The following is a 25,452-nucleotide window of genomic DNA, read 5'->3' as shown; positions in this document are numbered from 1 at the left end:
AAAGCTAAAGACTATGCAAAGCTTCACAAATCCCAACATCCCATGACATTAAGCCATGGTGTCTAACTGCATCCATTCTACAGTATAGAAGCACCCTAAGTCTTCCCTGTCCTCAGTTCCTGGCCGACTTCTATGCAGAAGAGTGACCATGAGATCTAAACTTCTTTCTTATATAATATGGCTAAACGCAGTATACTATATTCCAAATACAGCTGCACCATAGATTATATAGAATATTAAGATACATGTGGCTTCCTCATCCATCCTGTTAATATTCCCAAATTGCACTAGCCATGTTCATTGCTACTGCACAATGGCAAGATGTTTTCCTTGAGTTATCTACCATGACAAGGTTTCAGTTTTTCCGGGAATCAGTTGGCTCAAACCCCAATGACTTACCGTATATACAAAATCAGGAGTTGTTGTCCCAAAGCGTTCTTGATGCTTTCATTCCATCACATTTGCTTTTTTCTTGCCTGTTCAATCTGGTTTGAGGAGAGAGTAATTTGTATCCCTTTAAAGTTTTAACCCTTTGTGTTTTCACCATTTTGAAGAATTTAGTGTCCACTGTCTAGATCAGGGGTCCCCAAAATTTTTAAGCCGAGGGCCGGTCCACAATCCTTCAGACTGTTGAGGGGCCGGATTATCATTTGAAAAAAAATACAAACAAATTCCGATGCACACTGCACATGTCTTATTTGTAGTGCAAAAACAAGAACAATGAAAGAACAATACAATATTTAAAAATAAAAACAATTTTAACCCAACATACATTTATCAGGATTTCAATGGGAAGTGTGCTCCTGCTTCTGGCCAATGAGATAGTCAAGTTAATTAGGATTGTTGTTGTTGTTGTTGTTGTTGTTGTGTGTCTTTAAGTCATTTCAGACTTTGGACGAGCCTAAGTCTAAAATGTATTTATTTATTATTTATTTATTTACTGCATTTATTTACTACATTTGTATCACACCCTTCTCACCCCAAAGGGGACTCAGAGTGGCTTACAAATTATATGTACATACAATGTATTATATTATTAGCATAGCACAATATTAGCATTATATATTACTATATTGAACTATACCACTATACTGTAATATTATTAGTAATATTATATGTAACATAGAATATATAATTAATATTATAATATGGTATTATTATTAGTGTTATATTGTATTACATTATAATATTATTATCAATATTATATGTATATACAATATATTATATTATAAAACTGAGGGCAGGGGGCCAGGTAAATGACCTCGGAGGGCCGCATCCGGCCCCCGGGCCTTAGTTTGGGGACCCCTGGTCTAGATCATGATGCTTGTAGTATTTTATTGGGGAGGAGGGAAGATGATATTGAGTAGCTGTGTTTTTTGACTTGATCTCCCTGCTATATTTTTCTTTCAAAAAACACAATAGCTCTATAATGGCTTTAGACTGATAGTGCTGGGAGCCATCCTCACAGCCATCTGCAAATTTAGAACTGCCCCACTTCTTTCTGTTGACTCCAGATTGTTTTATGAACAAGTTGTATAGTATTAGTCACAAAATGAATCAACATTTATGTGGCTGTCGTTAGATGTTTTGTGAAAAATCTTATTTCACTCTGAAATTATTTTTAGAAGCACCCTTTGTAGAGAGCCATAGTGATTCATCTTCAGCAAAACCTTTGCTTTTCTCTTAGGAGTAGGAAAAATGAAGCCCTCCAGATATTTATTTATTTATTTACAGTATTTATATTCCACCTTTCTCACCCCAAAGGGGACTCAGGGCGGATCACAATGTACATATATATGGCAAACATTCAATGCCATTAGACATACAACACACACAGACAGAGACACAGAGGCTATTTAAAACTTTCCATCTTCTGACTTCTTGAGGGTATGTTCGATTCTGGCCACAGGGGGAGCTGCTGCTTCATCATCCACTGTGACGCCGAGCCCTTGATGGAATACTTCCTCATCTTCTGGCACGCACGCTGCTGGACCTTTTTATGATGACGTAAATTAGTTAAATTAGCCTCCCCACATAAGCGGTCCCTACATTTTCTACTTGACAGATGCAACTGTCTTTCAGGTTGCTCAGGTAAGCAACAAGCTGGGGCTATTTAATGGTCGGGCACATAATCCGACCCGGGCTTCGAACTCATGACCTCTCAGTCAGTAGTGATTTATTGCAGCTGTCTACTAACCAACTGCACCACTGCACTTCCCCGACACCTTTAGCTACCATAATAAATGGTAAAAATGCTGAGAACTGTGTCACATTGGCCTCCCTGTGGTTCTCTGGTAAGGAGACTGTATTTCAGAATAATAATAGAATCATACAGTTCGAAGAGACCACAAGGGCCATGCAGATCGACTTCTCGCCTTGGAATAATACACCATCAAAGAACTCTAAACAGCTGGCCATTGAGCCTCTGTTTAAAAACCTCCCACTAAGGTGGCTTATTCCACTGTCAAACAGTTCAAATATTATGGTCAGGAAGTACTTCCTAATATTCAGTTGGAATCTCTTCTCCTGTAGTTTCAATCCCTTGCTCTCTGCCCTAGTCTCTGGAGTAGCAGAAATCAAGTGTGCTTCATTTTCAATAGGACATCCTTTTAGTAATTTAAACATGGCTATCCTGTCATCTCTTAACCTTCTCTTCTCCAGGCTAAGCACTACCAGCTCCCTAAACTTCTCATCATAGGGTTGGTTTCCAGACCTTTTACCATTGTGATAACTTTCCTCTGAACACCTTTCATTTTGCAACATCGTTCTTGAACTGTGGAGGCCAGAATTTGACATGGTATGAAGTCTAACTAAAGCAGAATAGTGTGGCACTATGACTTCCTTGATCTAGACCAGTGGTTCTCAACCTGTGGGTCCCCAAGCTAGTTTACCAGCTGTTAGGATTTCTGGGAATTGAAGGCCAAAACATCTGGGGATCCACAGGTTGAGAACTACTGATCTAGACATTATGTGTCTTTTAATGCAGTCCAAAATCACATTGGCTTTTCAGCTTCCACGTCACACTGTTGACTCATGTTCAGCTTGTAATCTCCTAAGACTCCTAGATACTTTTCACTTGAATTTCAAGCCAGTTGTCATCCACTTTCTGCTTAAGTGTAGTACTGTACATTTCTCCTTCTTGAAATGCATATTTCTAAGTTGTTAAGGTCATCTGGTGCATTAACTACCCTTTCTAATTTGGTGTCATCTGTGAATTTCATAATTGTGCCCCCTGTTCCATCATTGAGTAATTTATAAAGATCAGTCACTGCTCACTTCTCTCCAGGATGAAGATGAGCCATTGGAGAGCTCCCTTTGAATTGAATTGATCAACCAATTACAAACCCACCTGACAGTAGCATTGTTTACAAGAATACCATGTGGGACCTTGTCAAAGCCTTGACTGAAATCAAAATATGCTCAAGATCTCAACATAGTTAGTTGGAAATTTATTCAATTTCACATTTGAAGGTTTTGTTTTGTTTTTTCAAGAAAGGATCTCTCATATGGGTGCCATCTGTCTCGATTTCACCTAGCTCTTCAGACGCTCTCACAACAGTGCTTCAGTTATGGGTGCCTGTGGGTTTCTCTTAAACATCTTTAATACCAAAGAAAGATGCATCAAATTCAACCTGATTTTCTTCATTCTCCCTGTATTCTTGTCATGCCATTTGTCTTTCCAGGATCCTGTCACCTTCTTGGCTGTGCTTTCCTATAAAGCTGTCACTGTATTTTGTGTTTATACATTTAGCAACTTGTTTCTTATATCCTTACTTTGTTTCCCATGCTAATGCTCATTTGTTTTTCTGGAATGTGTGCTTATTTTTATTCCTCAGATTTGAGCATAGTTTGAGCCTTATTTAAAAAAAGATGCCTTGCCTGTTGTTTCCTCAACTCTGCCGTCAAGGGCAGTGTTTGTCCTTGACATTGCTGTTCAACCACACCAGCACCTTTTTGGACTTGTTAATATTCTCTCTGCTTTGAGCTATACTCTGAAATTCTGTCTCTCTGGTTTTTTAATTAACCGTCAAACTTCTGGAAGATATTTCTCCCTGACATCCCCTGTTTCCTTCATTTTTCTCTAATCTTTCTAATTTTCTCTCCTCAAATCCAATCAGAATTTGCTTTGATTGTGTATTTTTGCATGGCAGTGGGTTGGACTGGATGGACCTTCTATAATTCATGGTTCTGTGATGTTGAGATTAGCAGGATGTCCCCAACTATTAAAAGTTCTTGTACATTTGCAGCACTATCCAAACTGCTGGTAAATTTAAAACGCAGCATTACTTTGACACATTTTAATTCCTGAATTGGTTAGATGTGATAAATTGAAACAAAAAGTATATAAAAATCGAGGTACTCTACACAACTTGGGTGAAAAAGGGAATATTTTAGTTGTAGCTGAGGTTAGGCGGTAGTTCTTTTCCTTTCTTATCTGAATTTTACTTACAGATTACTCTCTTGAATAGGATAAATGTCGAAAGGTCAGTTTGGTCACAATTTAATTCCACCCTTTTAATTTGTCTTGCCGTTGTTACATTCCACATAGCTTTTGTATCAGAGATGCTTCTCTATCTATGGAAGATCCTCTTAGTCCCACTGGTTTATGTTAGGAGTACAGTTAACATGGGCTTCCACTATTTGATCAAGAACATTTTAGTTGATTGAATCTGGCACTTAAGCTGATTATATTTAATCACCATGCTGTAATCAATACCTGATTTGATGGAAAGTATTGATGGAAAGAAAAACTATTGATAAGGGTGGTGGCAGCAGAGGAAGGAGAGTAGACATGTAATTTGTTGCAGCAGCAAAGGATCTTGCGATTCATCAAAGGCTAACAATCTGGTGAAGTCTGGAGTCCAAAATGCTGTGTGGTTTTTATTGTAATAAGGTCATATCCTTATCATGCCTCAATAATAATAATAATAATAATAATAATCTTTATTTATATCCCATCACCATCTCCCCAAAGGGACTCGGGGAGGCTCACAAAAGCACTCCAAAGTGCCGCACAATACGTAAGCATATAAAATGATGACAACATAAATTTACACAACACTTTCATCTAACAATATCACATAATAAGATGTTAAATTCCATAAAATTTAATAACCTAAAGCTACTAGATTCCATCTGATCGTGGAAGCTAAGCAAAATTGACTTTGGCTAATTCTTGTATGAGAGACCACCAACAAATGCCAGATGCTATAGACCAGGCATGGGCAAACTAAGGCCGGAGGGCTGGATGCGCCCCCCTGGGCGCTTACCTCAAACCCTCCTCATTTTTCCTGTCCTCTTGGCATAAGGACACTGTGGCCTGCCACATCCTTATGCCAAAAAGACGGGAGGAAGGTACGCAGCAGCTGAGAGCCTTATGGAGCACTCTCAGCCACCACGTGCCTTACCTTCCTTCTGGCATGAGGATGGTGCAAACGGTCCCATTCTTATGCTGGGAGGACAGCTCAAGGAAAGCACGTGGTGGCTAAGAGCCCTCTGGAGCACTCTCAGCTGCCACCTGTCTCGTTCTCCTCTTGACATAATCCCAAGAAGACACCCCAAGGATCGGGGGAGGAGGTTCAGGACAGTTGCTGTGTGTTCCACTTTCCTCCCAGCATAAGGATGAGGGAAGCAGCTGGGAGGGAACCTGAGCATGACCCTGCCCCTGCCCTACCCCTTGCAGGCTTGCCCCACCTAGTGCACAAATGGCCCCCCTCTCTCCCGGCCAGGTCTGCAATGCGGCCCCAGGGCAAAAAGGTTTGCCCATGCCTGCTGTAGACTGTATTTCAGAGGAAAGAACTCCAAGACTCCTTCTGAATCTTCATTGCTTAACAAAACCCAACTTGACAGCACACACACATATCCCCATGTAAGGTTTTTCTGTTCTGTTATGACCCTGTTTGTACAGTTCCTATAATGAAAGGATCTAATCTTAGATAAAATGAGGATTAGCAAGTTAGGAAAAATTAATAGAAGCACACAAGTAATCATCATGTTGGAGGAGATGCCTAACCATTAGACCAAGGAAAATATTTATTCGTAGGCTAAGGAGATAGCATCAGTCATTAGATGACAACTTTGCAAAGAGTGGAAAATATTTCTATTAATTCCTACCTTCTTGCATAATCACATGTCTGGGAATTTTTCCCAGCCATCCATACTGGGATAATTTTGATAGTACTGCTCCTGCTAGCAAGCTCATCTATTAGACTCAGTATTTTATATATATTCTTCTGTGGTACAGATTTTTTTTTCCATTCTAAGCCTGTGAAAGTAATTACTGCAAAGAGAAAGAACCCTGTTTAGTGCATTGAAGTACACAACTAATGTGGTTTGTTTGCCTTTTCAGCCGAGAGGCATGCTGGCTGCCCCTGCGTCACAGCTTCAGTGGATGATATCTATTTTGAGCACACAATTAGGTAACTGCTTTCCATCCTTGCCTTTTGCAGTTTAACTGGATTTCTAACTGGATTTTTAAAGTGAGCCTTTAGAAAATGCATGCAAGAAAACAAAATCTGTGTCGTAGTAATTAGAATCGGAATAAAGACCCACAGTTCTCAGCCAGGATTGTTAGTGAAAAATATTGGGGAGAGTCAATGAGTCTGACCTCTGTTTCAACTATGCAATGTCAATGCAAGTCCACAAACTGTGACAATTTGGGTTGGTGTTTTGTGTATGCACTTAACAAAGAATGCAGAGCAAGTGACGGGGGACAGGAGTGTTTTTCCACTTTGTTTGCCGTCATGTTGCATGTGGATACAAGACTTAATAAGAGTTAATGACCCATCTCTGGAGGACCTTTGAGTCCCAGGAACCAGCTTTGAAGCAGGTTGCATGCACTTCAAGAATGAAAGTACCTGGGAGCATTTGCAGAATGCTGCCTTCGCTGCTCAGCACATCTGGTATTAAGGGAGGGTGGTTTCAGTTCATAGGATTATGGCTTCTAAATGGCATTCAGTCCTGCTGGTACATCTCTAATTTGAAATGAGCCTGCCCCTGAATATGTGGCTTTAATATCTCATCAAGCGACAGAGTAATGTGTGTGTCACTGCAAGACTAAATATCTCTTTCTATTAACTGCTCTTACTCTGCATGTAGGAAGCTGGTTTATGAAAGCTACTGTTTTCTTCTGTTGTCTACTGTTTTCTACCCAGAGCTACTTTTTAAAATACAAAAATGGTTGTCTTGCTCTTCTGCTCAGGGAAGCTCAGAGTAATTAAAGGAAATGCTCTAAAATAGCAAACCATAATATAAACTGATAGATAATGTCAACAAAAAATTGACATAAAACATCAGCTTAGAAGTTTCCAGTCTAGCCTCTTAGGGCAGGTTTTGGAGTGGCCACTGAAAAGACCCTCCTCAACTTGAGCCCCAGTTCCCACGATCTGTCATCATTGGCTATGCTGAGTAAGGCTTATGGGAGATGTTTCTATTGTGTGCTTTCTTAGCATTTTTGACTTACAGGTACTCTAAGGTGAAGCTATTTCAGGGAAGTCTTGACAATATTTGTGGTGATGGCAGCTGCAGTGGCCATTGCCTTTCTCTAAGGCAGTGGTTCTCAACTTGTGGGTCCCCAGGTGTTTTGGCCTACAACTTCCAGAAATCCCAGCCAGTTTACCAGGTGTTAGGATTTCTGGGAGTTGAAGGCCTAAACATTTGGTGACCCATAGGTTGAGAACCACTGCTCTAGGGTTAAGAGGGTTTGACTTGCTCAACGTGAGTTTCCATAGTTGAGCGGGAATTTGAACTCTGGTGTCCAGAGTTTACTACACTCAAATCACTATGCCTTGCTGGTCTTCACAAGTGTAGTCCAGCATAAATATAAAATAATGATAATAACGCAATATAATAATATATAATAATAATATTGTAATATAATAATATGTACTAATATCTTAAATATAATACTTCTGATAATATATAATGATATACTGTTTTATTGTATATTTGTATATTTTAAGTTGTAATGCTTTTGATTGTGAGCTGCTATGAGTCTCTGTATGTAGAGATAAAGCAGGATATAAATAAATAAATAAATAAAGCAATTAAACCATGTGTGGACAAGTATACATAGGGACCACCAAACGCAGCGCCCAAACAAGAGTCAAAGAACATGAAAGGCACTGCAGACTAATTCAACCAGAAAAATCAGCCATAGCAGAGCATTTGATGAACCAGCCTGGACACAGGATATTATTTGAGAACACAAAAATGCTGGACCATTCCAACAACTATTATGTCAGACTACACAGAGAAGCCATTGAAATCCACAAGCATGTGGACAACTTCAACAGAAAGGAAGAAACCATGAAAATGAACAAAATCTGGCTACCAGTATTACAAAACTCCAAAATCAAAACAAGAGATGGGAACCAAGACTTTGAGGGCTTGACTGAACAAAGGATGCCCCCAGACAAGAGACAAAACATTTCCAATGCTAATTAGGGTGATTAACTGAAACATTAATGCTGGCTCCCAGTGACAAAGGACTCTTGCCACACCCTGGACTCTACACAGATATATATTCTTTCCTTTCCTTACTTAGTTTATCCATACCTCACAACCACTGAGGATGCCTGCCATAGATGTGGGCGAAACGTCAGGAGAGAATACTTCTGGAACATGGCCACACAGCCCGAAAGACATACAACAACCCAATAAAACCATGTGTTTAGATGAAGCTTTTCTATTCACTATGTTAAAGGAGCCCCTAGTGGTGCAATGGGTAGGGATATGAGAAAAGCCTCCCACAGGATGGTAAAACATCTGATCATCCCCTGGACAATGTCCTTGCAGACAGCCATTTCTCTCACACCAGAAGCGACTTACAGTTTCTCAGGTCACTCCTGACATGAGAAAAAAAAAACCTATGTTAAGAGCTACCTTAGAATCACAGAGTCATAGAATTGGAAGAGATCATATAGGCCATCTAGTCCAATCCACTGCCATGCAGAAAAAGTATAATCAAATCACTCCCAACAGATAGCCATCCAGCCTCTGTTTAAAAGCCTCCAAAGAAGGAGTCTCCACCACACTCCAAGGCAGAAAGTTCCCCTGTTGAACAATTCTCACAGTCAGGACGTGCTTCCTAATGTTAAGGTGGAATCTCCTTTCCTGTAATTCGAACCTATTGCTCCAAGTCCTAATCTCCAGGGCAGCAGAAATCATGGAATTGGATTGTTGAAAGAGACTGCAAGGGTTATCTAGTCCAACTCCCTGCCATGCAGCTATGCCTTAGACAGACTTAAAGCTATTTTAAAAAATACCTGGCAATGAAGTTCCACTGTACAGTCATTTTTATACTTGCACTGCTCCTATATTCCTCCTTATACTTTGTACAGCTCAAAGTGTTTTTCGTAACACCAGCATTTGGAGAATCATGAAGGACATCCGGAGAAATGTAGTCTCTAACATGGCTGTGTGGTATTCAAGGCAATTAAGGATACTTAAACCAAAGAATATTTGCTACCAGTGAAGGCAGCCTTATTTCATAAGATGTGGACAGTGCTACTAGAGATCTAGTTTTGGATGATGAAGCTTCTAGGCTTGACACTGAGCATGCTGACACTGAATATGACCAGTACTGAAAATACAGACATTGAAATGCTAAATTATGGTCCAGGCCACACCAACAGATCAGTGACCTGACAACAGTTGGGAAAATCATGGTCAAGAACCTTGAGAAAAGCTGTCACAGGCTTAATTATATTTTAGGGTTCTGCTAGAAAGAGCAGAACTAGATGACAGAATTCATCCAGGAGACATGGTTAAGAAAAACCTATCCAAACCTGAAATCATGATATGAAATAGATTCATACTATAATAATCAGTCTGGCAATGTGACCTCTCAGCAATGTCATGTCATGGAACATGAAGGTGCTAAGATTCAGATATGCCAGGATCTCTCTCCAGAAATGTTTGCTTCCACGATGCTTGATATTTGATATCACTGAAACCTGTCCTTCAAACTTCTTTTATCACATGGCAGCAAACCACTCCTCTAACAATTTCCAAGATGCAGTTGTATGTGAGGAACTTGTTTTCCTGTGTCTATAGAAATGAGACACTTGATCTTTTTGTCCCCAAACTCTCAAAGGAAGAAAATGACAACTAACTTCTTCATTGACATGATTTGAATGGGAAACAACTTCAGGGGAAAAGGAGCCCCTGCAAGGTGATATTTATTCAGATTAGCACAAATGAAGGCCCTTCAGTTAGGTTCTTCAGCTAGGATTGTTTATCATTATTGCCCATTTTGATTCATAACAGAAGACACTAAATATATTCTCTGAGTTGTTTTCATGCATATTTCACTCGTGCAACTTTATAAAGCTAGCTCTTTCTTACTCTTAATTATTTATGAATAGGGCATAGAAGATTTTAATGTGTTTCTATCACTAGGTTTAGCCCTCGGATATTTTCCAGGGAGAGAAGGTGGGTTTCTAAAGCCCTCCTGTGTTCAGAGAGTGTTCAGAGAGTATGAAGTCATGCTGAAATCCTCCAGTAATACTTCTAGAATAACTGTATCCCTGTGTCCCCAAACTTCAGTCTGGAGTCTGAAGGCAGTTTTCAATCACTGCTTAGTTTTTGTCCCAGAAAAAAAGTAATTCATCAGGGGGGGAAAGACTGTTTCACTATTAAACACATATACACTCAGATTGAGCTAGATCTAGATAACCAGTTCATCCAAAAACAGAATTAAGTTCCTTCAACATTCCACTCACGTTTCCAAAATGTTACTATGAATGGACTAGATGGCCCATGTAGTCTCTTCCAACTCTTATCATTCTATGATTCTGTGAAAAGATTTTTAAAATCCAAATGGATCCATAGGCTTGGAACAGTGTCCCTATTGAAGAGAGGCTGAAATTCCTATGATCATTTGATCTAGAATATAAGAGGCATCCAGATATGGCTGGAATGACCTTAATGTCCTTGAGAGGTGTTTTGAGGTAATTTTGGAGCCATTTATTTACCCTTGCTACATTTTTTAAAAAGTTCGACCACTTTCCCCTGTGAGTTCCCTTGAAAGACTTTATAGAGTAGGACAGTTGCATGTCAATTTGAGGAATTCATTTTGCTGCACATTGTTCTGGAGACTCGTTGAATAATAATTAGAATAGTGGAAATCTGGGGAATAGCTGGGGAAAATGGAAGGGAAAAGGAAGAGAGGCCGACCAAGGGAGAGATGGATGGACAGTATCCTTGAAGTAACTGGCCTAACCTTGAAGGAACTGGGGGAGGCGACGGCCGACGGGGAGCTCTGGCGTGGACTGGTCCATGAGGTCACGAAGAGTCGGAAATGACTATGCAAGTGAGAGAGAGAGAGTGCAAGTCAGTTCAGCACTGATTCTTATGTGGACGTCGTTGTTGTAAGCCTTGTCATCATATAATAATAATAATAATAATAATAATAATAATAATAATAATAATAATAATAATAATAACAACAACAACTACTACTACTACTACTACTACTACTACTACTCTACTACTACTTTATTTTTAACCTGCTCTCTCTCCCCTAAGAGACTCAGGGCGGCTTCCAAAAACAGTGTCAAGATAAAACAAAATAAACAAAACAATTAAAATAAACAGTTAAAATACACAAAACAAATTTGGCTAAAACAAATAATCAATCAGGCCTCATTAAGCAGTTAAAATCTGTAAAAGTTTTACAGGGCTGTGGCTATAGCACAGTGGGTTAAACCGCCAGGTACAAAAGATCATGCCGACCAGAAGATTGACAGTTCAAGCCACGGGGGGGGGGGGGGAGCTCCCGTAGTCAGCCTAGTTTCTGCCTACCTAGCAGTTCGAAAATAGCTGCGAGTAAATAAATAGGTACCACTTTAGCAGGGAGGTAAAAGACGCCCCTGAAAAACATGCTAGTGGTTCGATCAACAGGCTCCTCAATTGGAAGAATGGAGCAACAGTACCTCCCCATGGCCGAGTTGAGCACAGCCTCCAGATGCCAGAAATGAAAGAGGGAAGCCTTCCTCTGTTTATCTATTGTCTGTCCCCCTGTGGAGATAGAGCAGAATGTAAATAAAGTATATTTATTTATTTTATCTATATATATAAAAGAGTGATGGCATCAGGGCAGCGGACAAAACAACAAAACTACAGGCCCCCCAACCTCGAAATTTGACAATACAACCCATCATCCATGGCTCTAGGTTGATACAACAAAAAGAAAAGAAAAATAAAGTCCTAATTAGAGGGAAAGGAATAATTGTTTTTATCCAATTGCTGCCAGTTAGAGGGCTAAGCTCCACCCACTTGGTCTCCTAGCAACCTACTCAGTCAGGCACAGTTAGGCCTCAGGCCTCTTCCACACTGCCTATAAGATACAGATTATCTGATTTTAACTGGATTATATGGCAGTATAGACTCAAGGCCATTCCACACAGCTATATTACCCATTTAGAATCTTATATTATCTGCTTTGAACTGAATTATCTTGAGTCCACACTGCCAGATAATTCACTTCAGTGTGCATTTTATACAGCTGTGTAGAAGGGGCAGTTCTAGGCAGATAATATAAGATTACAAATATAGAGTTTCACTAATCCAACATAAACAGTGTCCTCACCACTTTCACAGTACACAAACAACCAAATGCATACTAAACATAAAGACAACCATACAACAGACATTCAATACCACCACTACCTCAACAAGTTCTCACCAACACCACCAGACAATGCCACAGCAACGCGTGGCCGGGCACAGCTAGTTTATTTATAAAAATCTAAAATATAAAAATATGGCTCTCCAATAAGTTAAGGCAATTACTGTCAATTTCCAACCTATGGCCACCTTATTCTCATATTTAAAGGAAGAGCTGTTCAAACTGCAGTGAGATGTAATGTGAATATTTATTTTCCATTGGCTAATGGTGGGTTGTACAATAAAGCTGCTCTGTTTCTTTTAAATTTGACAATATTATTATGCTGACTAGGAGATTGATAAATAGGTATTTCCAGAGGGTCAATATCAGTAGGTTCCTGAAAGCTAGCGTGATAGCTAGAATATTGAACTAGAATTGGGATAATTTTGTTTCTGTCTGTCTACTGGTCAACAGCACTTGCAAGTATTTTTTCTGTCTTGTCTTAACTTTGGTTCTTTACCCATTCTCCACAGATATTAAACTTCCAGTATTTCTGTAGCTGTTAGAGTGTAACTCTGTTGTGTCACCCTGATGGTTTTATAATATTATTTGGGTAACAATTTAATGTTATTATTAAGGGCAACAAATATCATACTCACACAAAACTAACAAATATCCAGCTAGGAGGAAAATAGTTCTGAATCATTATTTTAAAATACAACTGTCAATAAAACATAAAACAAGTTAAGGCATGAGAAAATGAGAAGATCTTTATATTGTATAAAAAGTTAACTGAGTAGGTCCCTGGAAGACATCTCTATGGAGGGGATGCCACAGTTTGGAGAAGGACTGGATAATATCACTGAAGAATCTCAATGATTAATAGACACTGGATGGATTGGGAGAGGGCTTCCATTGGAAAAGGGCCTCTGATGATGATTTCAAGACTTGGGGTAATAATATACTGTATTTATTTGTTGGTAGCTTAGACACTGAGCCCTGAAGATCTCAACATATACAATTGTTAGTATAACATGATTTCTGTAGGATTCAAATGTATGTTTTGCATGTGATGGGTGAGTCTTTTTGTTTTCACATCCATTTTTGCTTTGTTTCCTTCCTATCCCTGTGTGTTAGAGAGATGCATATAGAGTCACCCTGGTACCAATGCAGGAAGAACAATGCCTGGTATGAGCCTTTGTAGTAGAAATATGTACTGCAGTAGAGTAGATTGCTGATCTCCTAACCCATTCATGTCCTGAGATCCGAGTGTTAATTAACCTAACTGACACAGTGCTCATAATGTACCCACAGTCTCTGCTTTTTTTTCTATTCACATAGTCTAGTCTTAAAGCAGAGAAGTCTCACATACAGGAATGCTCTGTTGGTTCTAGATTCTGGGCTCTAAAATTGAAGGAAACTCCTGGGGAATGAAGATATGACTGTGAAATTGCTGAGTGAAAAATGAGGAGCTTAGTCCATCTGCTGTCCTGGGCTGAATAGGCAAGTGCCAGATGAAGAGATCATTTTATAGGAAATTGAATGGAAAGAGAGCAGATTACATTTTGTAGGCTTAGGGCTAAAATAAGGAACCCCCGGTGGCGCAGCAAATTAAACCTCTGAGCTGCCGAACTTGCTGACCAAAAGGTTGGCAGTTCGAATCCAGGATGCAGGGTGAGCTCCCGCTGTTAGCCCCAGCTTCTGCCAACCTAGCAGTTCAAAAACATGCAAATGTGAGTAGATCAATAGGTCCCTCTGGTGGGAAGGTAAGGACGCTCTATGCAGTCATGCTGACCACATGATCTTGGAGGTGTCTACGGACAACGCTGGCTCTTCGGCTTAGAAATGGAGATGAGCACCAATTCCCAGAATTGGACATGACTAGACATAATGTCAGGAGAAAACCTTTACTTTACCTAGGGCTAAAATGTTGGGAAGCTACATTAGTTGGACTGCATGCCCTGTCTCTGCAATAGTGATTTACTTTTGTGTTTTAAACTGAACGAGAAGTATGAAAAGGTTGGAGAACACAGCTTCTGCATTTGTGGGGCACTGGAATGCAGAGTGGTTTTCCACACCATAGGAATTTGAAGTGATGGCTACATTTAGATTTCCAATGGCAAAAGTGGGTGTTTAAGAAGTTATGTGTGGTCAGATCATCTGGAAAATGTAACTCTGCTTGACCCAGCTGGAGCTCCCTTGCTGGAGAGTTAAGTTTTCTGTCTAGTATATGCTGTCATATGAATGCCTTCCACAAGTGTCAGCTGATAGTAATGTAACCTTGTCCTATTGCGTCATTCAAAGATACGAGTAGTGCTCTAATTATGTACAGGGAATCTAAAAATAGCGTCCTCCAAATAAATAAATAAATGAAATGAAACTTTATTTGTATCCTGCTCCATCTCCCAGAGGAGACTTGGAGCGGCTTACAACAAAATAACAGTGGAAACCATAAACAATAATGATTAAGATATACAACAAAATTAACTTAAATCAACAAAAATAGAGACACAAAATAATATAAAAACAAAGCAACATGTTACATTGACACAGACAACCACCATCAAATCTGCAAGTAATAGAAGTGTGTCATACTGTGAATTAAAAAAGGGTGTATACTTATTACAAAGTTTAGTAGAAACAAGTTTAGTGGAAACAAAGCCCAAGGTAAGAACACTAATCCCCTTTGGCCCTTCAAATGTTCTGGACCTCATCTGTCTCACCCAACAGCAAGCATGGACAATTATAGCTGAAGTTCAGAACATCTGGGAGGCTCAATCACTAGATTATATTATTTGTTAAATAAATTCAGTAAATATTAGAGAGGGAAGTATCATCCTGAAATCCTTTTTGCAATTTCTTGGGGGTAAGTCCTGCTAATCACGATGAGACTTTCTTCTGAGTAAGACCTTACAGGAAAAATAATTTTGTGTTAGTTGAAGTGAAATTCTTGAAAATGGAAGGTAGGTGTCCTTCATAGTTGGCAAAACGATGCACCCATAGTATGCCATAATACATCTATCAGTCATACTCTTTGATCACCTAGGTATGTCCACATGCAAAATATGGAGTTTCGGTGCATCTATTTCTTGAATATTCAGTCAATTGAATGGAGGAAGATTATCTTTAAAGTGAATGAGTATTGGTGAAGATTTGATTATTGTAAGATGTGATCTCCTGTATGCCGTTATATTAAGGGTAGAGCCAAGAAGGGCCATGGCTTTCTAGTCTGGCCTCTGTGCCCCTCGCAAGACCCAGACCTTTTTTTACTTGGAGGGGGGCCCTCAAATCCTTCAGGGAATATCAGTCAAACTCTCAATCTTTGTTCCCAGGCACCCCCCTCTCACTTATGAGCATTTCATCAAAACTAGAAGTACATTTTTGTCACATCAGGTTTTGGTGGCACAGTTTTCCTCATCATGGTTCTTATAAAGCTTAAGGAACCTTTGGTGGGGGAGAGTATGTGGCCCATTAAGGTCAAGAAGGATGCTTGTGTGTCTCTCACAAATCTTGAAAGTTGTTTATTCTTGATTTATACCTTTTTAGAATTGAATGCCACAGTATAAATATTTGGACTATAAAACATCTGTATTGTAACAGGTAATTTCCATCTAGAAGTGTGTGATTCTAAATATAATTATTTTGATGCATATCTGACCTTTTATTCCTGCTGGTCCACCACAATTCTGAAATCACCCCTTTGGGTTTATTTACCGATTGTACTACTGTTTTTGCTACATATATTTTATACTGCTCTGAATCCTAGTTAGGGTTTTGGGACAGTATACACATGTTGGCAATAAAAGGCTATATACCAGTGGTTGTCAATCTGTGGATCCCCAGGTGTTTTGGCCTACAACTCCCAGAAATTCCAGCCAGTTTACTGTTATGATTTCTGGAAGTTGAAGGCCAAAACATCTAGGAACCCACAGGTTGAGAACCACTGCTATATACCATGGGTAGAGTCCTAAATAAATGCCACAGAAAGACCCTTCAGTTTTAATCCTTTGTACCATGCAAGATTGGAGCTGCACAGATAGTGCCTCCTAGCTATCATGTGTATAGGCATCCACATCTTGAATCTGGGTTAATCTGCCAGTATCAGCTCATGGAAAATCTAATGCAGGGACTGGAAAAGTTCCTTGGTCCTGAGACTCTACTGTAGGCTACTTCCCATGAAAACCATGGCCAGAAGTTCATTTTGGAATTCACAAAAACATGGGGGAGAGTAGGTAGTACAGGAATATCATCTGCAAGGAGGACTCACGGCTTTTATAGATTTTCAATAACAGTTTTTATAATATTTCATTTTGTGTGTGTTTGGTGGTGAGATTCTGGAGGGGTGCAAGAACAAATGTCTGTGTGTGTGTGTGGGGGGGGGGGGGGGAGCAGTTTCATGGGAAATCTATTTTAGCAATCTGATAGTTTCAATGCAGGCTTTGAATATCTTCCACAATCTCATTCATGATATGTGCCCCTACATTGGATTTCTGTGCTAGAAAACTGAACTGCAGGAGGGCTTCACCATTGTTCAGAACACAAAGGACACCGAGGTGGTTCATAAGGAGTAAAACAAAACTCACAGTTGGAGCTTATCTTTTCAAGGATCATTCCAGTTAAGAATACACACGGTTTCACTATTTCCAAGGATTATTAAGGTGGTACCAAAGAAAAGAATATGTCCAGAGCATCTTGAACCCAGAGATATAATTGTAAATTCCTTTCTTTACTGAGGAGGAGATATGATTAAATGTGTATTTAGTCAAGGGTGAAATCTTATCTGTGTGCCCTACCTGATGAACCAGAAAACTACATGAGTTCTGGGCCTTCTAAATCTTCCACTCAGGACCTGGGGGACACAATAATGATGTGCATCCCATAAATCTCTGGGTCAGTCCAGAGAAGCCTCCACCTTCCCTACAACCCAACCTTTCTATGAACTGTCCAGGTGACCTAGCAAACAGGCCACAGGAATTAATCCGAGTGTGACTGTGTAGCTTTTCAGGGAGTCAGTGGGAGTGATCTGAGAAGCAGGCTGTTCAGTCAAATGGACCATGACAGCATTCTTGTAGAGCAGGACCTACCAGAAAAGTATGTCTCCTACATGTTGGAACCACAGGATTTTTTTTTTTGCCAATTGTATTTTAACATTTTTACCTTCTCTGTTTTTTTCTCTCCCATTCTTAGTGTTGGGCAGGTTGTCAACATCAAAGCCAAAGTGAACCGGGCATTTAACTCTAGCATGGAGGTTTGTATACTTTATCTTGTTGTCTTGGTAGAAGTAGTGGTGATGATAGTTGTAAGAGTAGTAGTAAAACGTTCACATGTCTTTTTTAGTGGCTGCAATAAAATACAGCTGGATTTCTATGCACAAAATGTATACATTCTTAACAATGTATAATTCAAGAAAGGTTTTGCAGTTTCCCCCTCAAAAATGTATGCACTCTGAACCAGATTGAAGAATCCAATAATGTAGAAGTGTCATAAAATTACAAGAAAAACTTTAAAAAATTTTGTAACTCTGCTTTGACAATGTGAGCAGTGCATAGCTGCACAGGAATGACACTTTGAACATCTTACATAAAATGATAATTTAAATGGAAATCATAACTCTGATTAACTCATTATTGTAACATTTATCCTTCAATAGAAATGTATTTCCATAGCCTTCAAATAATAATCAGAGCTACCATTAGTTGTTAAGGAATGTAAACCTTTTGGGACACCCTATATATCAGGCATGGACAAACTTCATCCCTCCAGGTGTTTTGGACATCAACTCCCACAATTCATAACAGCCTATTAGCTGTATACATGCACATGCTATATATATTTTGCTCCCAGTATAAGCCAGGTCTGAGGGGTGAAAGGAAGGGAATTGGGGCTGTTAGGAATTGTGGGACTTGAAGTCTAAAACACCTTGAGGGCAGAAGTTTGTCCATGCCTGGTTTAAGGGCATCACTGTTGTTCAAGGCACAACTCTTGGCAGTCCAAAACTTGGGTGGGTTGTCTCTCTCTGTTTGCCAGGTATCTTATTTTATATTTTTCACTTCTAAATTATACTTCACATATCTGACAGAAATGGTATTATGCAGCAATACATAAAGCAATAACTGCAAAATTAGTTGCAAAATCACCAAATAATGCAACAAAAGTAAAATTAACAGTCTGCCCTAGAAAGCAAAACCAAATTTAAAAATACCCACCTCATGTAGAAGTTGAGACTACAAGGAAATAAAATGACCTATAGCATCTGTATTAGGAAAAGCAAAAATTAGCTTGGAGAAAATAAAGATGAGAGGGGACATGGCAACCATGTTTACATATTTGAAAGGATATCACAATGAGGAGGGGGTGAGCTTATTTTCTGTTTCTCTGGAAACTAGGACATGAACTAATAGGTTCAAACTGTAAGAAAGAAGATTCCATCCAAACATCAGGAAAGACTTCCTGACTGTAAGAGCTGTTCAACAGCTGTCTCACAGGGTGGTGGGGTCTCCTTCTTTAAAGGTTTTCACATAGAGCAGTGGTTCTCCACTTGGGATCCCTAGATGTTTTTGGCCTTCAACTCCCAGAAATCCTAACAACTGGTAAACGGTCTGGGATTTCTGGGAGTTGTAAGCCAAAAACATCTGAAGACCCCAGGTTGAGAACCACTGACATAGAGGCTGGATGGCCATCTGTTAGAGGTGCTTTGATTATGTGTTCCTGCATGGCAGAATGGGGTTGGACTAGATCAGTGGTTCTCAACCTGTGGTACCCCAGGTGTTTTGGCGTACAAGTCCAAAAAATCCAGGCCAGTTTACCAGCTGTTAGGATTTCTGAGAGTTGACCAAAACATCTGGGGACCCACAGGTTGAGAACCATTGGACTAGATGGCCCTTGTGAGCTCTTCCATCTCTAGGATTCTATGAAAGCAATCTATTTTATATATGTACAACTGGCAAAAGCTTTGGTGGGATTGTTGCTTTAAAGCAAGGGTGGGCCATTTTTGTGGCTCCCAAGGTTAAAAAGGGTTTGGAAGAACTACAGAATTTGTCCATTTTTTCACTACTAATGTCCTCTATGCAAGTATGGCAGGAAGTTTTGTCAGGTTTTTGCCCCCAGGACCATTTTAAGTCCAGAAGAGGGTTTTTTTTAAAAACATGAATTGACATCTTTTTGTTGCCAGAAAGACTTATTCTGTGTCTATAATGGTCCAGGACAACAAAACAAGTCATTTATTTATTAATTATTTACAGTACTTATATTCCACCCTTCTCATCCCGAAGGGGACTCAGGGCAGAGCTACAAACATTCAATGCCGATTATAACAGTGACAAGACAGACAACAGATAGAAGTATATATTGGCTTTCTCATCTTTCGATATATTTTGGAGGCTGTGCTCGGTTCTGGCCACCAGGGGTGCTATCGCTCCATCTCCCTGTGGAAGAGCTTTCTTTGTTTATAAACTTCCTCCTTTTTCTGATTGAAACACTGAGCCTAAATACCTCCTCGCTTTAATGCAGTTCATATTTATATACTCACATTTGTTTTTGAACTGCTAGATAGTCAGAAGCTGGACTAAGGTCAGGAGCTTACCTTGACCTGGGCTTCGAACTGTCAACATTTGGTTGGCAAGATTTGTTGCAGCTTGGTGATTAACCTAGTGTACTAAAGCCCGGCCCATTTGGGGGCAAGAACTGGGAATTGTAGTAATTCTTTCAGCCTTTGCACTGCTATCTCAGGTGTTAGCCATGTTCATTTTTTTAGTTATTAACTCTGGATTAATGGATATATTTTTTATCATATAGTCTGCAAGGAGAGGAGTGGAGTTTTGAAATGAAACAGATCAGAATAATTCATCTTGGCTTGATTTTTCTGGCTAGGATTATGAAACTGAGTCCATTGTTTGTTGTCATTGTAGACAAGTCTTGTTGAACTCCTGAACCATACTGGTGTAATTCATGTGCCACAACTGTATCTCACCACTTTTTGGGGATTGTTTCCCCAACTGGTTTTATGCCTGCAGATCCTTGGATCAGAAATAACCCCATTGTATGTTAACACTATGCTAACTATTGTATTGAATAGTAGCTTAGAGAATGACTGCCAGTGGGAAGAAATAGACACCTAGAATATGAAAGCTTTTCCAATATTTTTTTTAGAGGGAAATAGAATGCATACAGTTCCCATGTTACAAACACCTGACTTACATACAGCTCTTAGTTAAGAATTTTGTGTGTGTGTGTGTCAGGAGTGACTTGAAAAACTACAAGTCACTTCTGGTGTGAGATAATTGACCGTCTGCAGGGACGGGAACACCCAGGTGTTTGATGTTTTACCATCCTTGTGGGAGGCTTCTCTTATGTCCCCACATGGGGAGCTGGAGCTGACAGAAGGAGCTCACCCACTCTCTCCGGATTCGAACTGGTAACCTTTCAGTCAGCAGTCCTGCCAGAACAAGGATTTAACCCATTGCACCACCTGGGGCTCCTAAGAATGGGGTGAGACAACAGGAAGAGAGAGAATTTCCCCTTATAGGAGGGGAAATTCACTCCTTAAAGAGTTATCATGGGGAAAAGATGTCTCCACTGAAGCCTTGTTTCCACAACAAGCCAAATTTTTCAAAATCCAATTGTCACAGGGACAGAAAGTGAGGTAAAATCTTCTGAACAGGGACACAGACAGCATGAGAAACACCACAGGGATGTTAACCCTTCCCTGTGCTACCCAAAGCTTGCATATACAGTAGAGTCCCGCTTATCTGACATAAACGGGCGGGCAGAATGTCGGATAAACAAAACTGTTGGATAATAGGGAGGGTGGCAGAAGAAGGAGTATCTTCTGCTGTTGCTGGCAATCCTCCTCCTCTTTGGCAGGCTGGCCATTGAGGAAGAAGAGGACAAGCGGCGGGGGCATCGCAGCCCCCAAGCGAGGCTTGCATGCTGCTGTTACTGCCAATCTTCCTCCTCTTCCTCGGCAGGCTGGCCATTGAGGAAGAGGAGGAGGAAGCTTCTGCTGCGGCTGCGCCTTTGCCACCCACCGGCCCGCCCTCATGTCGGATAATACGGTGTGTCAGATGAGCGGAAGTCAGATGAGTGGGACTCTACTGTATCTATATCTATATCTATGGCTGAACTTACACTTTCAACTTAAGTTGAAAGAACAATTCTGCAAAACTTAACTTGTTCATAGCTTGGGGACTGCCTATAATCATTACATCTGCATCAACCCGTGTCCTGCAGGTAACATGGCTTCCAAGTCATCAAACTATCCTCCACTATCCTTCTAGTCCTAAGGGCTAGAAACTTTGCTGCTGTTGTTTTCAAAAACCAAAAGCATTAAAAGCAGCTGTTTGGAAAGCTGGGGCCCCATTATGCAGGGTGCAGAATATACATCGGCCTGGTTCAGGCAGTATTCAACCACCCCCTGCCACTTTAATTGTGATTGCTTTTTTATAATAACCCACAGAGCAAGAGTCTCTCCAGGCCTAAAGGCACCCTGATTCCCACTCCTTTTGTTTGCAACTTGGCTTCCTTTGTTTGAGGAGGGAACAGTTTGATTCGAGGGATGCCTGGTTCTTATTTTGCTGCCCCGGGGAACAAACTTCCGTGATTCATTTGCTTAGGAAAGCAGCGGTACATAGAATGCAATAATTGCACCGCCTGTTCATCTTTAAATATTCAAAAGTATTGAATTGCCAGACCTCAGCTAAGAACTGGAATACAGACTTCTTGTACAATACAACTTCATCAGGTGCCACAAAGTATTCTTTTGAGGAAGGGAACATATGCGGTTTTCTTTTTCTTTTTTCCTGAATGGAAGTTGCTAATGATTTAAAAAATAAGAAAGCTTTTTCATTCAATATCTTCCCCCCACTTTGCCTCTGGTTATTATTTCTAGGTTGGTGTACAGGTCAGCTATGAAGATCTGTGTAATGGGGAGCAATGGAATGTGTGCAAGGCATATGCAACGTTTGTGGCACAAGGCAAACCAGCTGCTAAGGTAGGTTTAGACCCCTGACATTTAAATACGTGCAGTTTCCATTTGGGGACTGAGAACAAAAACCGCATTGTTGTCCATCCCTCCCTTCCTCCTAAGCAATTTTTTCTGGAGAATGTACAAAGAACTCCCGTTGATTGCTCTGACTATTCTATCATGGCTCTTAACTTCTGTGCATAAAAATAACCTCCACTGTTCATTCTTTCAGGTTTTTTTTACATGGCATAGTCTTGGTGTAGCACTGCCAGTATTTAATCAGAAAAATTAAATCTAGTATTAAAGTAAAACATTTTAACTCCTATGTGGCTAAGGTAGGCTAAAGTTCTGCACTGATGAATGGGCTGCAGTTTAAAATGATAGTGACAGAGGCTAAGAGCAGTATTGTTTGAGCTTATTAGCTTACAGAATTCGGGCTGCTTGTACAGTAACTGGGAGTCATTGAAAGATTGCTATTCTTTGCACTTTGAAATGGGACAAGTTCAGATTTAACATGCTGGAACTAGCTTTTAAATAAGATGCATAAGGTTAGGGTCTAAATTATAGGTAGCTAGCTGGCCACACTAAGCATATTTTCTGGCTTTCAGGGACTCCAGTTACTGTTTTTCTCTGAAATAGTAAATAAACCAAAAGTTACTTTGTTTTCCAGACATGGCATAAATGGAGAATCACAGCCTCTGATGGCATAACTCTTAGTTGGAAATCACTGCATCCAGTCTCTGGGCAGATATCCTTTTGGAAATAAATGGCAATCATAACCTTATTGAAAAGGAAAAATGATGTCATATCCGTTTGGCAAATGGGAATCTCCATGAACATGTGGAGACCACCTTTTGAAAAACACTAGTAAAAAAAAGTATGACCTTGTTAGAAGTCAACTGTTTGAACAAATTATATTCATAAACATTCATGTAATGGCGCACAGGTAACTCAGCTGTTAAACTGAAGAACCATGTCTTTGAACTGCCAAAGATAAAGACATGCCACTTCAAAATATATTTGGTTAGCAGAAGATGGTTGTTTCTTTGAAATTGAAATTGCAGTTGCAGTTGACCAAAACATATACACTCTCTTGAAACCTCTTAGTTTAAAATATGCACTCAGAGATTAAAAAAAACCAAAGTCTTCTTTGAAAATTAACATACCTTGTTTGCTCACAAATATCTTGTATTAATTCACCATACAGGCACATTTCTTATTAAGGTTCAGTTATAGATAAGATGTAGTTTTCTGTATTGGGTACACAGGGTAACATTCTTAATCAATAGTCCATAGTCTTTAAGCATAAATGTACTCATTGAAGTCCATAGGCAAACATGCACCCACCTCCACCGAGATCTAAAGCAGCAATATACATCCACCTCCACTGAGGTCTGATGCAAACTGCTAACATTGAAGTCCAAGAGCATATTTCTGAATTGAAGTTCAAACAGCAAGAAAATGGAGTCTTGAGTCTGAACATGCTCAGTACAATCATATGTCTATAACCCCTCCCACACAAAAGAGGTACACTCAAACTGGCAAATCAACATACACATAGAATACAGGTTAGCAAATATATACACTAACAAATAAATAGTGCAAGGCTTGGGAGGCTGCTATTTCCAACATAGTTTTTGGCCAAGTGTTTAAGTGAAGCTCTCCCATTGTAAATGTATGCAAATTGTCTTCCAAACTGCCCTATGTTTGGGCATGTAAAGTGGGCCTCACACAAACACACTGGCACCCAAAGCATCGAATCTTTAGTTTTCATACAGGTCTGCTGTTATAATTTGATATTTTGTCCATCTACAAAGTTTGTGTAAAAATTTACCCTATGAATTGAAAGGAATCTTGAATGTACTATTGATTCTTTCCTCCTTCTTCTACTTAGATAAAGTTGAAACCATTTGTTCCTCAAACAGAAGAAGAGAAGATGGAATACAGCATTGCTGCTGAACGCCGTCGTATGCGGCTGGCCCATGCAGATACAATCAAAGGCCTTGTCTCTAACAATCCTGTGCAGTCAGGTAGAATAATCCACAAAGTCCTCTATGGTGCTTTTGTTGAAGGAAAGCGGTTGTCTCCTATACCACTCCTGGCAGTGTTCATGAACAGTAAATAGCAATTGATGGCTAAGAGCACTGGGAATAGCTCAATGGAATGAAGTGTGCAGGAGACAATGCACGTAATAAGTTATTTTCCTTATTAAATTATATCCCAGTCACCTCTAAAAGATGGTAGGTAAAGGTAAAGGCTTCCCCTGACGTTAAGTCCAGTCATGTCTGACTCTAGGGGTTGGTGCTCATCTCCATTTCTAAGCCGAAGAGCCGGCGTTGTCCGTAGACACCTCCAAGGTCATATGGCCGGCATGACTGCATGGAGCGCCGTTACCTTCCCGCCGGAGCGGTACCTATTGATCTACTCACATTGTCATGTTTTCGAACTGCTAGGTTGGCAGAAGCTGGAGCTAACAGCGGGCGCTCACTCCGCTCCCGGGATTTGAACCTGCAACCTTTCGGTCTGCAAGTTCAGCAACTCAGTGCTTTAACACACTTCGCCACCGGGGCTCCTGTTGGTAGGAAATAATAAAAAGGCAGATCATCTTCAAAATTATAGTTGAAATTATACCCACCAAAGAAGCAAAATGTGATTCTTACCACATGCATGGGCAGTTGTGGGTTCGTACTGCATAGGTGCAAGTGCATTTTTCCCCACCCAGCAGAGTACTGGATAAAGGATGGATCATTTTTGTAAGACTTAAACTCATCACTTGCAGTTAAAGCAAGGGATGTCTGATATGACCAAGCAGTTTGCTCACCCTTTGGCAAAAGCACATATTGCGCATGGGCCCCTATATTCTAGTTTCTGGCATCAGCCT

General features: G+C 40.0%; 1 protein-coding gene across 5 annotated transcripts in view; it reads left to right on the top strand.

The window, feature by feature from the left end:
- acot11 (acyl-CoA thioesterase 11) overlaps positions 1-25,452 on the top strand; it is a 166,686-nt gene that overhangs the window by 118,377 nt on the left and 22,857 nt on the right. For 4 of the 5 annotated variants that reach the window (XM_062979602.1, XM_062979603.1, XM_062979601.1 and 1 more), the window contains 5 exons: positions 6,350-6,419; positions 13,748-13,798; positions 17,798-17,858; positions 22,497-22,598; positions 24,466-24,601. In XM_062979602.1, coding sequence (XP_062835672.1) covers positions 6,350-6,419; positions 13,748-13,798; positions 17,798-17,858; positions 22,497-22,598; positions 24,466-24,601 — 420 coding nt within the window. The remainder of the gene's footprint in view (positions 1-6,349; positions 6,420-13,747; positions 13,799-17,797; positions 17,859-22,496; positions 22,599-24,465; positions 24,602-25,452) is intronic. The other variant, XM_008109397.3, reaches the window with a different exon arrangement.

The sequence above is a fragment of the Anolis carolinensis genome, chromosome 4 (assembly GCF_035594765.1).
Source record: "Anolis carolinensis isolate JA03-04 chromosome 4, rAnoCar3.1.pri, whole genome shotgun sequence".
Lineage (NCBI taxonomy): Eukaryota > Metazoa > Chordata > Lepidosauria > Squamata > Dactyloidae > Anolis > Anolis carolinensis.
The sequence above is the reverse complement of the archived record's forward strand: the minus strand, read 5'-3'. Positions and strand labels throughout refer to the sequence as shown.